Here is a 16205-nt window from a genome sequence, read left to right on the forward strand (position 1 = left end):
AATTTTGGCTTTTTGATATAGCGTCCCAACATTTTTGGAACTTCATCATTTTTTTCAATGAACATAAAGAAATGACAGCAATCACAGATTCCAGCTGTGATCACCCTCTTTAAGTGAAGACTACAAGCAAATAGAAATCCTTTATTTTTAACTTTAACTTTTTTTTCCTTACAACTCTTGGAGGCAGTCTTACGTTCACTTTATTTTTATATTGAACACACACACACACATTTAAAATTTTCTGTAAAACCTACTGCTGTTCATTGTCGGTGAAATGAAGATCCAGCTTCAACTGAAAGTCCACCTCACTGAGGGCTTCCTCCACCTGCAAAAGATCAGTACAGTATTTTTGATGTGGCAACAGTGACGGAAAAATGTGATAAAATCATAAAAAGGGTGCATGGACCTGAATTTTCAAATAACCTGACCAAAATGACCCAAATAGTGCTGACAAATGTTGGTGCTTTTTATATTTCATGGTGAAAACATACAAAATGTTTATTTGTGTGGCTACAGGTCACAAAAATATTACCACAGACAGTGTCAGACAGATTAAAGCAGCATAAGGTAGAGAATATAATTAAGTAGTTTAACCAACAAATTGCTTTGTTTAAGGTTCCATGACAAATTTTACAAGCCTAAACTAATCACTTCCAACATCACAAAAAAAGACAACTGCTCTTGTGACTTGGATTTAGGAAGTGTACACATCCCTGTCCATATAGACCTGCAGAAATCACCTTTCCCATCCATAATGTAATCCAAATAAAAAGATTTCAATGGTTGCATGAGTGTGCACACGCTCAAACTAATACTCAATTAAGGCCCCTTTTGATTCAAACACAGCATTCAGGCTTGTTGGGGAAGAGTCTATAAGCTGTGGGGGACTGAAAGTACTATAATCAATGGCATACAAAAATATAGAAATGGCTAAGTGAATTAATGTCCCAATAAATACAACTAAAATAAAACTGAAAAAAACTTACTCAATAATTAATGTGGATTGTGTTTTCAACTGTATTCATTTGAATTTGAGTTAATACCTCTATTTTTTTTCATTTAGAGTACAGAAACCTTATTTCACAAAATGGCGCCAGTCATGTGGGTACAATAAAAATAACTTGTTAATCCAACAGACTTCAACAGTTTGTGGTCTCTCAGTCACTAACTGATGTGCCTAAAGTATAACTGTTTTATGTAATAATCTATGTCACACCACTGACTGGAGCTGGGTCATTGTTTTCTTAGTGTAAGTTAAGCTAGTGGCTAGCGCTGCTAGCCTTTCACGCTTCCGGTCTCTGCGGCTGTGTTGTGAAACGAGCCTAAAGTACAGAAAAACTAAGACGGAGATGTAAAAATGAAACATGCAAATACATACGGTTGAGGAAACAAATGGGGGTAGAGATGATAGAGAGATAAATACATCTAAAATGTAAGAAAAATGACAATAATTAAAACAAAAAATGTTAAATGAAAATAAAAACTGTTGAATTTACAAATCTACACTATTTATGTTCACTTTATGAGGATATCCACTGTAAGTGTATGCAAGATCTGATATTTTTGCTGAAAACATTGAGAAAAAATTTAATAAAACATACATATACCGTTACAGACGATATTTCCAACTGACAGAAAACAAAATCCTGTCACAATTAAATTCCCTTCAAGTATATTTTTATGTCCAAACATAACTATATAGAAATAGAATAGAAGTTATTATTAGTGAATGTGTCCAAAATTTACCAGCTGATTTGTGAAGGCCACCATCAGCACTCACAACATCTTTACACTCATCATGTCATTCACCTGCCCGTTGTGCACAGATGGAAGGATCTGCCAACCATCTATTCTCTGTCTCTAAAGCATATGCCATAAATATGAAATAACGAATCAATGAAGAATTATAGCCATAAGTAACCAACATGGACACGATGGATTGGTGTTTGGCATGGAAGTCAATGAGAGCAACCTTGTTTGCAATGCTGATTTAGCCACGTCACCTTTCTTTTCATACCCTGTATTCAGGTATTTCTTTTCATCTGTTGTAAACTGAGCTCAACTGAATTATTCTCATCTTCAAAAAGCCTTGGATATATTCTGGCATAAATTTTGAACAACAAAGTGGAAAAACAAAAGCTACGAGCAAACCACAAAGGTAAAAGTGCTAGAGGCTGCATTGACATCTTTTGAAGACTGAGGTGCAGTGAGGGTAATTAAAACAAAAGGTTAGACACAGTTCTTCTTTATTCCCTGTTATGAGCTTGAACATACTCTCACAGCAAATGTACAGGTCTTAGAAGTTCTGGCAAATATTGCTATTCAAATTTATTAAGCATACAATTGGGTGTACGCAGGGGAAATAAGGGCTATTTTTGCCTCCGCTATCTGTAGCTGTGAGCAGCAGATAACCTCCGGAAGGTTAATGAGGAGGAAGCCTTTGGGAGGGCTTCCAGATGAAATCTGATATGCGTTTTAAGCTCCTCCATCTCCACACCTCCACAGAAATGTCAACGTCTAATGAAATCCTCTAAAATTAGAAGTCAAGTAAGACACTGACTTTAAACAGCAGGGATCGTGAACTAAGCATCTATGGCATCTATCGATATACCTTCAAAAGCAAGCAGAGTGATAGTTTTGGGTAATTTCTAAAGCTTGAGTGATGGCTATCAAATGGACGATTAGCTAAAAGCCCACACATCCCAGCCTCAGGCCAGTGTCATAGCTGTCACCGCTGACGGCTCCCCTAAAACGAAACAGGCTGAGTATTTTTTCCAGTTTGCTCCACGGTGAAACTGTAAAGGACAGTACATCAATACCCGTCTGGCATGTTTACACGCCTGATCATTTGAGCTAAATATAGGGAGTCTGGAGCACAAGCAATTTACATGTGTCTGTAAGTTAAAGCACATCGATTCCAAGAGGCAGGTTGTTGATCCTCACCCCAATTGTGTGTCTGTAATGGCTATGGCAGTATACGTTGAATAGCAGATAAGTTCATTCTTTAAGCGGGCCAAACTCCAGCCAATCATATAATCATCTCTCAAAATCGATGATTTAGGATTTATTTGTTATTTATTTGTATGCTAACAGGGAAAAGCTAAAACTGTCATCCGTTTTGTCAGATCTTCCGCAAATCAAATGAACTTCAACTTATAAAACTACAAACAAATACGAAAAGCTTATCGATTCAAAATGTCCCAATCAAATAGCCTTTCCACCTGTAACTGTTCCAGAGAATAAAGTTACGATGTGTAACATTCGGTGGTGAAAAAAGTCACTTTATTGACAGAAATGGGGTATTAAATTCAACAAATTCAACAAATGAAAAAATAATTGTTTCCGTTGCCTTAGAATGAGTTTATGTTGCTAAGGCCAAGCCTGAAAACCAGTGAGATGTAAAGGAACAGTTTTACCTTAAAAGATTAAGCAAAAACTCTCCACATATTGTTATGTTGGTATGCCTTGGTATGTTAGTTTTGTGAGCACAATATTACTTCTTCACTACCCTCATTCTCTTATGGGACTCAATATGTCTCTTTTAATAAGACAGTACTGTTTGTATTACATGGTAAAGCAACAAGCGAAAGAATAGTAGGAGACTCATTAAATGCGTTTATTGTTGGCCACTTAATACGCAATAAAGTGGTACAGTATTGTGTAGTTGTTTTAATGATAATTATCTGATGCATTTTACAGTTTAACAGTCTGGATACCGATAAAATACAGTTAAGAAAATTGCAACCCATTATCAATTTAATTAATTTTTGCTTCGACAGGAAGTGCGTGTGTGTGTGTGTGTGTGAAAATGTCACGAGCATGACTCACCCTTTCCCCGTCCAATAGCAGGTGGACTTTGAAGATCATACAGTCATTAACCGTAATCTCCTCATTTCTGTAAAGGATCTGAAATATCCGGCTGAAAACGGTGCCGTCATAAACCCCGGCAGAGTTGAAGCTGCACTCTCCTGATGGGGGGAAAAAAATAGTCATATTAGTTCATGTCCCTATATGCTTCCTACATTGTCTTCTCCTATTTTTAATCAGGTACCAGTTACTGGACAGTGCTACAATGCAAACATGCCTTGATCTCCACTGGCATTAATTAGAGAGACATCAAACAGCCACAGACAGGGGTCGGCAACCTTAAACACTCAAAGGGCCATTTGGACCCGTTTCTCTCAGAAAAGAAAACACCGGGAGCCACAACCCTTTTGACATCTAAAATGAAGATAGCAGTGTTTTTTACCTTTATACTAGATATAAAAAAACTTCAGTGTGTTGTATTTATGAAATCAATTAACTGCTAAAGAGAAAACAAAATTTTATTTTTAAATGCAACAAAAACATTTTGAACTCCGAAAAAAAAAGAATCTGGATTGAGAGTTACTTTCAAACAAAATACTCAATGTCTATTTGAGTCCTCCTCGTACTGATGAAATAAAAAGCAGAAGATAAATTATCCACCTGCATCCATCCAGACATTTTTCAGCAAAGGCAGTGTGTTTATTCTGGAAATGTCTTGCAACAGTCGGCTTTTTGAATATTAAACACGTTTTATTTTAATGTTACAAGATCACCATAATCTTCACGTTTAGAATTACATTTAAAAAACTAACCAACAAAAATTAAATACATTAAAATTAAATACTCATTATTTATTTTTTGTCGACCCCTGGATTGTCGACCCCTGGCCTCGGATGAACAGCGAAGAATGCCTTTTGTAAAGAAACTGTTCATATTTAACCAAAACGTGAACAAATATTTAGTCAACAAACATTGAAAAATCCCATCTGTAGAGAATGTGAAGTTAATGTGACGCATCGGTTTGTTTGCACACCATTTTGTATTCTCGCTGGCCTTCATGCTTTTATGCACAGACCTTGAATTCTAACTTCCTGATAGTGTGTTCCTATGCTCGAACTGTAAGATCAGCCTCTAAAAAGATATCTCAGTCAATCCTCACAACACAAATGTTAAATATATTTGTCAACTGTACGTTTTTTTTTTAAAAAAAGGACCTTTTTAATGTATTTCTGTATCAAAAGACGTCTTTTTTATGAAGACAGTGACTCGTAAAACCACAACAACAGAGAGCATAAAGGACAAACTCTCACCAGCACACACTCTTTGCACTGCGGCAGCAAATGCTCCAGAGTATTTGCCGACATGATTGTACTTTGGCTCACCCGCTGATGTTTTGTAGAGTTTATTAGGGGGGGCTGGTTGGAACATCCTCACAAGGAGTCAATAGAGACATATGAGCTCTCATATGCCACCACTCCAGAACAACTTTAGAACATTTTAGGATTTCAGTGCGTGTGCCAAAATGGCTTTAGAGAACACACAGAGGAGCGGTGTCAATAGACGTTTTTCAAAATGTTAAAAAAAACGTCCTTTAGCGGTTGCGCAACAATGCCGCAGTTGTGACAGCTGTGAGACTGTAGAGTCTATACTAACATAAGCCCTTTTCAGACATATGATACATTACAATAATAGCTTCACTGATGTGTTAAAGCGAAGACGTTCAATAATTCAGACATTGGTCAATTTTCTGTGAGTGTTCCTCACCCTTCATTCAGACATGTCTGTAAAGTGACAAAGAGAGCTGCGGTGCATGTAAAATGTGTCATTCGCACACGATTGGATAACATATCAAGTGAGTAACATAACTACAACCCTCCAGAGTGTCAGTTTTCCACCAACAGCATAACAATTCACATTAGCATGCCAAGCGCAGAGGAAAATCTTCCTTTACTGCAAGTGTGAAATGAAAACAGCTTCAGGTAACCCACAGCTACACTGTGCGCCTCTCTGTTAATGTGGGTGCAGCAGTTCATACTAAACTGGTGTTTGATATTATTATCATTATTATTCTTATGGCAAAATGTTACAGAATGCTCATTTATTCACGGTGCTGATATGTTCAATTGGCCTCTGATTAATGGGAAACAGACCATGTCTGATAAGGGCTTTGTTCAAAGGACCAGTTTATTTGTGCTGCCACACAAAAGAAACAGAAAATGGAAAGAAGAATGCAGAGACAGTAGGTTGAAATCCATCATTTACGGTTACATATTGATTGTTTATTAGTTTAATACTACTGACATGAGACAGAATAATTCCAACTTCCAACAAAATGAAATAGATCATGTGCTTTTGGATGCATATAAATCACCTAAAATGAAATGAAGCTTTCATTGTTCTTTTCATCTTCGTGCATGCTGCAGTACTTTCTTTGAGCGATGCAGTTGCTGTGTACTGTTTGCTGCTAAAGCATACTTTCCCCTCTCCGTGGGGAGGGATGCTGTCCAGCAGCAAGCCATGAGAGGTCGTTGCAACCTCCTGCTGAGGTTGTGCTCTTTTCTCTTTCACTCTTATTCTCCCTCTCTCTGCAGGCTTCCTCTTAATATTGCTGTCACTACTGGCAGCATCAAGCAGCTCAGTCGGGATGATCGATGTGTAGGTCCATGACTTGTCAAAGATTTCGTACATATGTCACAGAGGCAACGGAATTGCTCCATGAGCGCACTTCGAGGTAGTTTATTTCCGTGTTTGTACTCTTGTCTTATTGTCGATTAACGTGACATTGTTTTTTTTTCCCATTAAAAAAAATGTCAGCACAGAAATTAACAGTAAATGATTAGAAACATGTATTCGACCCATGACAGACTCACCATCCTCCTCCAGCTTGGCCAGATTCCCGAAATCAATGCCCTGTCGTGACTGCAATTGCTACTTTCACAGTTTGTTTGACAGGATTGATTACAAATTGGTCTACATTGTGCATCGAAGGACCAGGAGTCCTTGATAAGAAAAGTGCTTCACTAAAATATAGCAGCTTTGACACAGGTAGCAGTGCAGTCAGTGATGAAACAAAGGAGCTACTGTACAGTGCACAGAATTGTCTTAAAAAGTACAGTTTCTGGTCTGGTATAAACATGAAAGAGGCAGAGGACAGAGTAACACGGACATAACAATAACACACAACAGGTTCAGACCTTTTTGGCTCTTTAGTTATAACCAAAATATATGAATTTACAATCGTATCCAGTCAAGTGTTGCTTTAGTCTCAAAAGCGTGTATGTAATGTTTGAAAGTAAAGGTATTTGCAAGCTCCTGATTTAAGTTTCAATTGGTTATTAAATCAGTAAAGTTGACACTCACATGGTTCCTAAAGGCCATCCAAAAGCACAGATAAAGGTCTCCAGGGTTTATTGTTAGATAGGGATTACTCATCAATGGCATGAGTAGATGGAATATACACTTCTCACATTTAAAGACTTACTTGCCACAACACACGGCACAAAACGAGACTAGTAATTAGTAAATCCTACTGATATTCTTACTAAAAAAAATTTTAAAAATGCAACACAGGAAAGTTTTACACAGGAGAATAAATAGCTGAAAGCAACAAAGAATTATTTTGAAATTACATTTGTTTCCTAATTTTTGTGTTTTTCATATATAATTTCATGACAAACTGATGCATAAAAGGCACAAACTGGTGCCTAAAATGAAGCAGAATTGTGTTGAGGCACAGCGCGTCCGTCCCCAGTGTTCACAGGAAAATTACACAAGATTTGAATTCCATTTTTAAAAGGAATATGTTGCTTTTCTCTCATCAGTAATCATACAGCTCCACTTCCATGTCCCTGGATTTCCATGTGGGAAAGAACATTTATAAATGACAGCAAGAAATATACTTACTAACACGCTTACGTTTCATGAAACTGTCACAAAAGTGATACTGGACAACTGTAACGTGAAATAATGCTTCTGAGGATGATCCTCAGAGGCATTATTTTATGCCTAACCCTGCCCTCAGAGGATGGATGGATGGATGCGTTCAGCTGTGGACTGTCCGTGGACTGTGGATCAGTTAAATTACTGCACATATCTATTTTGCTGTCAGTCGGGATTTGGTTAGAGTCAGACATGAATAAAAACATTGTTAGGGATTAAAAACATCTGGTTTGACTTCGATTTTTAATCAAAACATTTTTATAAGTTGGGTCAAGCAGCACGTCGCCTGAACACTGTCCCATACAAAACACTTGTTCAAGCAATATAATACATTACTATCTACAATTTCTGCACCGCTACAGACGAAATAAAGTCTACACTCTGGTCTTACAGCTGCCGTGGCTTAACGTTTGCATACATCTCTAACAAACTGCTCACTTAAGCAAGCGCAACTATCTCGATAACACTTTACTCAAGTTATGAAATGATGTCCAGGGGTGTAACAGATTTTGAGGTCCGGGCTCTGGGGAGGATTCATCCCTCCATAAGACCTGTTGCCATTGATTTTCAGTCCACTTCTTGTGTTTATTTGGCATAGCTCAGCCTTTCCTCCCTGTTTCCTCCCTTAATTCATCTGCTATAGATAGTTTTTGAGGCCTGTTCCTTCTCCTTTGGTCCACCACAGTTCCAGCAGTTATTTCAAGGACGCACAGCACATCATACCTTTGACAATCACCTTGATGAAATTAGATTCAAAAAGCAGTAAAATACTATTTATTGTCTGTCAAACTGTGTTATCTTTGGTATTTTTTATGGATACAACTATTGATATCTCTTTGCTGCACCCTGGTGCGACAGTGCTTACAGATACGATAAGATTTCTTTTGCTTTAGAACGGCATTTTTTTTTGGCAATAACAAATACTGGAACATACTGAATATTAGTTCTGAACTTTATCTATTTGTTATCTATTTGTACTTCTGAGTTTACTTTCAGAAGTACCTTGTTATTATGGATACATGAATATAATAGAAATGGACATGTGACACTCCTGTGCATGTTCTCTTGTTCACAATCAGCAACAGCACACCAAAGCTACCCAGTTCTGACAGTGTGTTGTACTGCAGTGCTCAGAGGTGTTCAGGCGTTATCACATCCTGCACATTGAAAACTGCTGAAATGCCATTAAGCTTTAACCAACGTGATTCTGCTGTGGAAAAAATCTGCTCACAGCCCCAGGTGCTTCACATCTGCCACGTGTGAGCTGGTCACAGTCCTTCAATAAAATACGCCAAACACTCCGTGCAAAACTGCTCTTTGAGGTGATAATATGCAGGAGTTTCTTAGTCTACACAGGTGTCACCATACAAAAGGAATCTGTTACTCCCAATTAACATTCTGGCTTGAAAACCTCCATATTATTGTGCGATAATCGCAGGCATTAAATACTTCAGTGTAGTGTGAGGCATTATCCTTCACACCATTTTTTTTCTGAAGGGCACAGACAAGTGAAATGTCAAGCATGCCTTTTAAAGGACAACACAGTCAGGGATTGTTTCCTGTGTGTGATTATAATGAATGCATTTCCTCTGGAGGGCCGGGTGGTGCATTTATTTTCAGGATTCTGTCAGCGAGGCGCGCACACTCGGTGTATGACCTTGTGAAAGGAGCTGCAGAAGAGAAGCAGAAGAGAAGGAGGGCTGCAGCCTTGCAATTACAATGTGGATGTGATCACCGCTGTAATGTAAACTGCTGCAGTGTTCCTTATTGGCTGGTGGAACAGACGATCAGATGTTACCTACAGTACTTCAGAGGCATTTATCCACGTTGACTTGTACATTTTAAATTTGGAAATAATCTGTTTTGTTGGGGTTTTTTTAAACACTGTGACAGAGAGAATCACCAGCTCCAACTGTTGCTCCTCTTGGCTTCATCGAGTACCAAATAATTCTTTAGCTGTCACGTACTCCGCTACAATATTTCGGTTTCCTGTCAAAGATGGCAGCTGTCTTTGGACAAACAGAGCAAATTCTGTAGCTAGAAAAAAAAATTTATTTGGAAAATAATGATTAAGTTCCTCCGGTGGACCTAATGTACTCTCCATCATTCTAACGGTATTTTGCTGTATATAGGAGATGATGATAAAGCCATTAAACACATTAAACAAAAAAAACATTTTAAAAAATAAGGACACAACACCAATAGTATGTGCAGTAACTGTTCTAATTTTCAAACTGAAAAAAAGCCAGTATATTTACTGAAACTTGTGCGCAAATTGTATCCGTTAGCACTGACTGTTATAGGGCTGACCGTTTTGGGGCAAATGCAATGGAAGGGAATGCAAGGTCTCTCTTCTTAGAGCAGCATGAAGAGCATTTCCTTAAAAGCTTCTGGTTTTTTTTGTGAGAAGTACTTGTGAATCTGCAGTGGACAGCTGCCGGAGTGCTCTCATTTTGCAGAATGCAGCAGGAATTGTGATTGCTGCTCAAAATGGACAGGAGAAGAGCGATTTTCTGCTATGTAAAACAGCTTGAACCTTACAAACTTATAGCGGTTCAAACTAATGTTACCAATGGTAAAATCAGTTGGTTGTTTTCAGGGCTCCGTGGCGATGTGATGGTTAGCACTGTCGCCACAAAGCAAAAGAAGATTTAAATCTGCTGGGGTCTCCCTGTGATGAGTTTGCATGTTCTCTCCATCTACTTTGGATTAATCTCATAGTGCATGGTTGTTTGTCTTGGTTGTCTCAATGTTGGCCCTGTGATGGACTGACAACCTGTCAAAGGTGCACCCTGCCTCCAATGGCATTGGGGGTGGTCTCCCAACACCCTATGATCCTTAATTGGAAGCAGATATAGGAAATCGATGGCTGCATGTTTGTTTTCACTGGTTTCTTTGTACATTGGCTGCACACCATCAGCCCAACAGTGACATCGTCAAATATCCCTCCTGCTTCACCAAACTGAGAGCACAGTGATTGCTTACGACTACGGGTAAGACAATGACCACTTACTGTCAATTCAAAGAACTATCAATTTTGACCTGCCCAAAAAAGTCCTGGACACAAGTATAATAAACAGTTTGAGAGTCTAGCTTGAAAGGTCAGTACAACAAACTAGATCTACATCTTTTCAGATTTTCAACTGATATTCTCCAACATGTATTATGAGTTTCCAAGCAAACCTTTGGAATGAAATGGTTTTACAAAGACTTTAAATAGTATTCAGCGGGCGAAAAAAGGATATAAAATTAGGGCTTCTTTGCAATAATCGCAAAGTTGTAACACTGCAATATAAATAGGCCAATAGCAGGGGATTCCAAGTCAGTGCTGTATCTGTGGAGGTGCGTGGGTGTTCACCACATCTGGGCCTCTCATTGTTTTCCCAGTCTGCCGTTGGATCGAAGAGAAGTTTCAATGCAAGCTGTTGGTCTCCTTAGCTAGGCTACTTTTTATTTAATTAGCTTCAAATGAATTGGACTAATTTGGAATTTAATTAATTTGACTGGATTAGATTGGATTATGATTGTATTACAATGAATTGGATTCAAATTGGCTTGATTTGGATTGCACCTTTGAAGTGCCTTTAAATATCTGGCTATATAAATAAAATTGAATTTTAGTGATCCTCTTGTTAACGCAGGTGAGCGAGTTGATGAGGACAAAGCTGGAGATCACTCTGTCAGTGCTGAAGTAGTCATTTTCAGATTGTTTGGGGCAACCTAAAAAATTGTCCAAAGAAGAAAATGTTCTGTGTCATGCCAACAGTAAAGCAATCTGAGCTCATTCATGTGTGGGGTTGCTTCTCATTCAAGGGAGTGGGCTCACTCGCAATTTTGCAACACAGCCATGAATAAAGAATGGTCACAAAACATTTTCCAAAAGCAACTTCTCCCAACCATCCAAGAATAATTTTGTGAAAAACAATGCCTTGTCCAGCATTATGGAGCACCGTGATAATTAAGGATGATGAAACATCCAGATTTGTAGTCCATGGCCAGGAATCTTCCCAAACCTTCATCTCATCGACAACTTGTGGTCAATCTTCAAGAGGTGGGTGGATAAACAAAAACCCACAAATTCTGACAAACCCCAAGCATTGATTATGCAAGAATGGGTTGCCATCAGTCAGGATTTGGCCCAGAAGTTGACTGACAGCATGCCATGGCGAGCTGTCGAGGTCTTGAAAAAGAAGGGCCAACACTGCAAATATTGGAATATCGGAAATGTTGATAAAAGCCTTTGAAACTTATTAAATGCTTGCGATTATACTGCAGTGCACCATAGAAACACACAAAAAGATCTAAAAACAATGAGGCTGCAAACTTTGTGAAAACTAATATTTGTGTAAATCGCAAAACTTTTGGCCACGACTGGATGTGGGTCACAGTCCATCTCTGGGAACCTTAATACGCCGCAGCAGTTTTGCTCTGGGTGGTTGCTGCATGCATCTGGGTAACAAGAAGGGAAGATTTAGAAGTCTGTGACTCTCCTTGTTCCATTAAAATGATTCCATCTGAGTGGTCTGAAAAGCTTTACTTTAGCGGCCCATTACTGACTCTGGGGAGGTGAATGTTACATACCTCCCACTACACCTGCACAACCACACATACACGCACTGTCTGTAACTCTGTAGCTGTGAGAGCATTTACTCTGAGAGCAGAAATTCATGAAGCTAAAGTTCTGCACTTTACCTGAACTTTTAATCTCATAGAAGACCACAAGGCTTTTACAAGAATAATGGGCTGCACCGTGAGGAAATTGTCCAGCTAGTACTAGTGCACACACACACACACACACACACACACAGTGCTCCAGTCTTGACAAGCTAAAAATAGCCATTATTACTGCAAATCAGTATATCCACTGAAACAGCTTTCTGCATTGCCAGCACACCAGATTTTGACGCCTGGGTGAATTCAGAGACACTCTCTCAATACAAAGGGATCCAATACATGAGACGAATCTCTCATGATCATATCAATCTTTAAGAATTATAGCATGTGTATGAAGTTAAGAGCTATTTTTTCCAGTGCCTACAAAGCCTACATTGTCTTATTAGAGTGTAAGTTTGATAATAGCAATCCAACATTTTCTCCAGGGTGAGTCAGACAATCTTCAACCCACAGACAGCTAAATGTCCTAAATCACTGAGACTAGACAAAGGTTAGGTAGCATAATGGTGCCGTGACTTACTATGCATGCTGACTCTTTCATATGAGGGCTTTTGTTCTTAATTACAATGAGATAATTATGCTGTTGTAAATCCACTCAGGCAGAAGTTGAATATATGATTCTTTTTCTTACCACCTTATATTGTCTGTGAATTGCATTATTTACTTTGCTAGTGCTTTTGTGGAGACTCTTTTGAATCAGCAGATGTCAAAATGCAGCAGACATTAGAAATGACAACAATCCAAACAACATTGAAGAATATCTTCACATTGCTACATTCATATGATACTAGTTATTTGTTCCAAGAGAGGCGGACAAGAGGAGCCATCTCTAACCGACTATCTAAATAAAAAAACTCACAATAGGAGACAGCTCTCCTTCAGGAATTATTTTCACCTGAGGAAATATCTGGGATACTACATTATATCTGGCCAGTGAATGACGTTCATCTATTGTTTGATGGGGACCACTGGTGAGTCAGGTCATCTTAATCATTGCCAGGTCAAATGCGATTTGCAGAGTTGTTTGTATTTCCCCTGATGCACACCAACTCTTCTTCAAAACAGACAAAAACTACTTTTCACATTTTTTTGTGCACTTAACATTTCCATTTTTTTCCATTCACATCCTCTAAATGGAATTAAAAACTGCACTGGAAACCAAGCTAATGTCATAAACTAACCAAAAGTAAATGCAAAACAACCACAAAATGCAGAAATATTAATATAATATAATATAATAATGTGCGTGTGCGTGGTAGAAAACAAACGCCACTTCTCCTCACCTGTACTGTCTTGTGTTGTGACCATCAACCTGTGGGGCACACGAGGTGAGACCTTCAACCCTGCTCGTATCTGATAGAACCTGAGGTGATAGATACAAAAACAAAGACACTTAAAATTGACTTAAATAAATTCACACACTGGATTATTCAAACAGACAGAAAAATTGTCAAAAATGTGTTATTGCCAAAAATGTTGGTGTACGTGTTAGTGTTCATTATACTGTCATCTATTCAAACTAGGCAAAAGAAAGGGATTGATTTTTCACATGATATCAGTACTTGTGAGTGTGTTTTTAATGACTTAGTTTGAAAAGGATGACGATGAAGTTCTCACTCTTTAAAACAATATCTTTAATGCTACAAGTATATCTTACAGTTATGGAGCATGTCATTTCAAGAAATGTGCAGCTGCTTAAACTCAGCTCAGGTGCTAGATACAACGCTACTTAGCCTCATGCTAACAGTTAAATAGTATTAGCTATCAAAGGCTATTTCGAAATATTCAAATGTGAAAAATGGTAAATAGTATCTAAACGGTGACCCATATTTGAAAGGGATATTTGATTCAGTTATGCTTTTTGTAAACACACTGCAGTTCCAAACAACACATAGCCTCTAACAGAGGAGTTTGGTGCTTGGTCTCCATAGCTAGTTAGCATGGAGCTGTTCCAAATGAATTTTTGCACTTAAAGATTTAGTTCAAATGCATTTCGACTGGTTGAAAAAAATTATATTTTAATACATCTAAAAAACTGTTTGGATGACAGTTATAAGTTAAGATATTTTCTAATGTATTTCAGTAAGTCGGATTTGGATTTCTAAAATTGCAACTGAATTCTTTTTGCAAATATACATAAAGCATTTATGACTTTCAGATGTTGACATTTATTTTGACTCTCCAACATGAATGACAGTTTAACAGAATTGGCTGGTTATGGACCTTGTAATATCTTGACATGCAAGTTCTAAAAAGATAATTGAGGTGTGTTTTTTTTTCATCTCTTAAAGCTAGTATGTTAAAAAAAAAGACTTTCAATTGGAATCATTACAAGTCCAGTTGCCACTGAAGACATCTTTAATTTACAGGTAATGGACTGTATTAGCAATGACAACACAGTGGTTATGTTGAATGAAATCAGCCATGAAATGTACAAATGTTGCTAAATTATTAAAGTTTACGGGGGGGGGGGGGGGGGGGGGGGACTTTAATAATGTAAAACACATAAAAATACACATCTGTTCAAAGGTTGTAGAGCACATGGGGCATGGTATGAGACAAGTACTGGTCTCACTTTCAACACACAACACAAAAGAATACTCTCCCTGACTCTCCCTACGGGCGGCTGTAGCTCAGGAGGAAGAGCAGATACCAATCGGAAGGTCGGTGGTTCGACTCTGGCTTCCCCAGGATACATGTCGAAGCGTCCTTGGGCAAGACACTGAACCCCACGTTGCTCCCCCAGTGTATCATTGGGGGTATGAATGTGTGTGAATGCTTAGAAAGCACGTAGTTATATCCTAAGACGTGCTGTATGAATGTGTGTGAGTGGGGTGAATGCGGCATGTAGTGAAGCGCTTTGAGTGGTCAGTTAGACTAGAAAAGCGCTATACAAGTACAAGTCCATTTACCATTTACCATTTACATGAATATGGATAATTTACATGTTCACGATCATACAGTAGGTCACTATGAAAGTTCAAGCCAGGGCAGGTTCTGGATAATAGCATAACTGGTTAAATTACCCCCCCCCAGCGGAGATAGAAGAGGACGCTCAAGTCTTCAGATGTCAATATATTCCATTTTGATAAGTTAAGTTAGTGTAAGAGACTTTCACACATCACAGATATTTCTTAGTAAATGTTGTTGTCTCGTTCGTCTCCATGACATAGTTGCGTTGTGCTACCGTGCCAGGGGCCCATAAGCGACTTGCCAGCCAAGGCCAAAGAGCTTCCCCCATCCTGTTTTTTTTTCCTTCCCCTACATGTTTTTAGATGGTGGGAGGAAGCTGGTAGAGAACCCATGCATACACCAGGAGAACAGCAAACTCCACACAGTAAGGCCCCAGCCAGGAATTGAACCTGGAACCCTCTTGCTGTGAGGCGACAGTGCTAAACACACCACCATACAGCCATCTAAGTAAACAGAGGCTGGAGAACAAAAGAACAATCAGCATTTTGTTTACGCGGTGATAGAAGTATGAACGACGTGCAGCTGGTCTCCTAATTTTTAGTATCTGGGGGAATCTTGGACTGCGTAAACTAAAAATGTGTTTTTTTTTTAATTGCCTCTTATACAGATTGAGTAGGTTGTTTTTTTTTAGTGCAATCAGTGCACAAACAGGCCTTTAAGTGTACAGCTGCATGGCCCACCAGTCCTGTACAGGGATTAGTACTGACGTTAGTAATTATATTTCAGAGTGGCAAGATCCAAGATCTTAGAAGTTAAACTGTTTTTATAACATAGTGCTCCATATTTACACAGAGATCAATTTCTGGCTAATG

The 16205-nt window shown here is 38.5% G+C and overlaps 1 protein-coding gene across 1 annotated transcript in view; it reads right to left on the reverse strand.

Annotated features, from left to right (window-relative positions):
• fam135b (family with sequence similarity 135 member B) overlaps nucleotides 1–16205 on the reverse strand; it is a 52426-nt gene that overhangs the window by 24375 nt on the left and 11846 nt on the right. Inside the window, exons 3-5 of the mRNA XM_072369876.1 lie at nucleotides 13704–13783; nucleotides 3829–3968; nucleotides 255–325 (exon numbers count right to left, since the gene is read on the reverse strand). Coding sequence (XP_072225977.1) covers nucleotides 255–325; nucleotides 3829–3968; nucleotides 13704–13783 — 291 coding nt within the window. The remainder of the gene's footprint in view (nucleotides 1–254; nucleotides 326–3828; nucleotides 3969–13703; nucleotides 13784–16205) is intronic.

Source organism: Leuresthes tenuis, unplaced genomic scaffold (genome assembly GCF_036924035.1).
Source record: "Leuresthes tenuis unplaced genomic scaffold, fLeuTen1.0.hap1 SCAF_18, whole genome shotgun sequence".
NCBI lineage: Eukaryota > Metazoa > Chordata > Actinopteri > Atheriniformes > Atherinopsidae > Leuresthes > Leuresthes tenuis.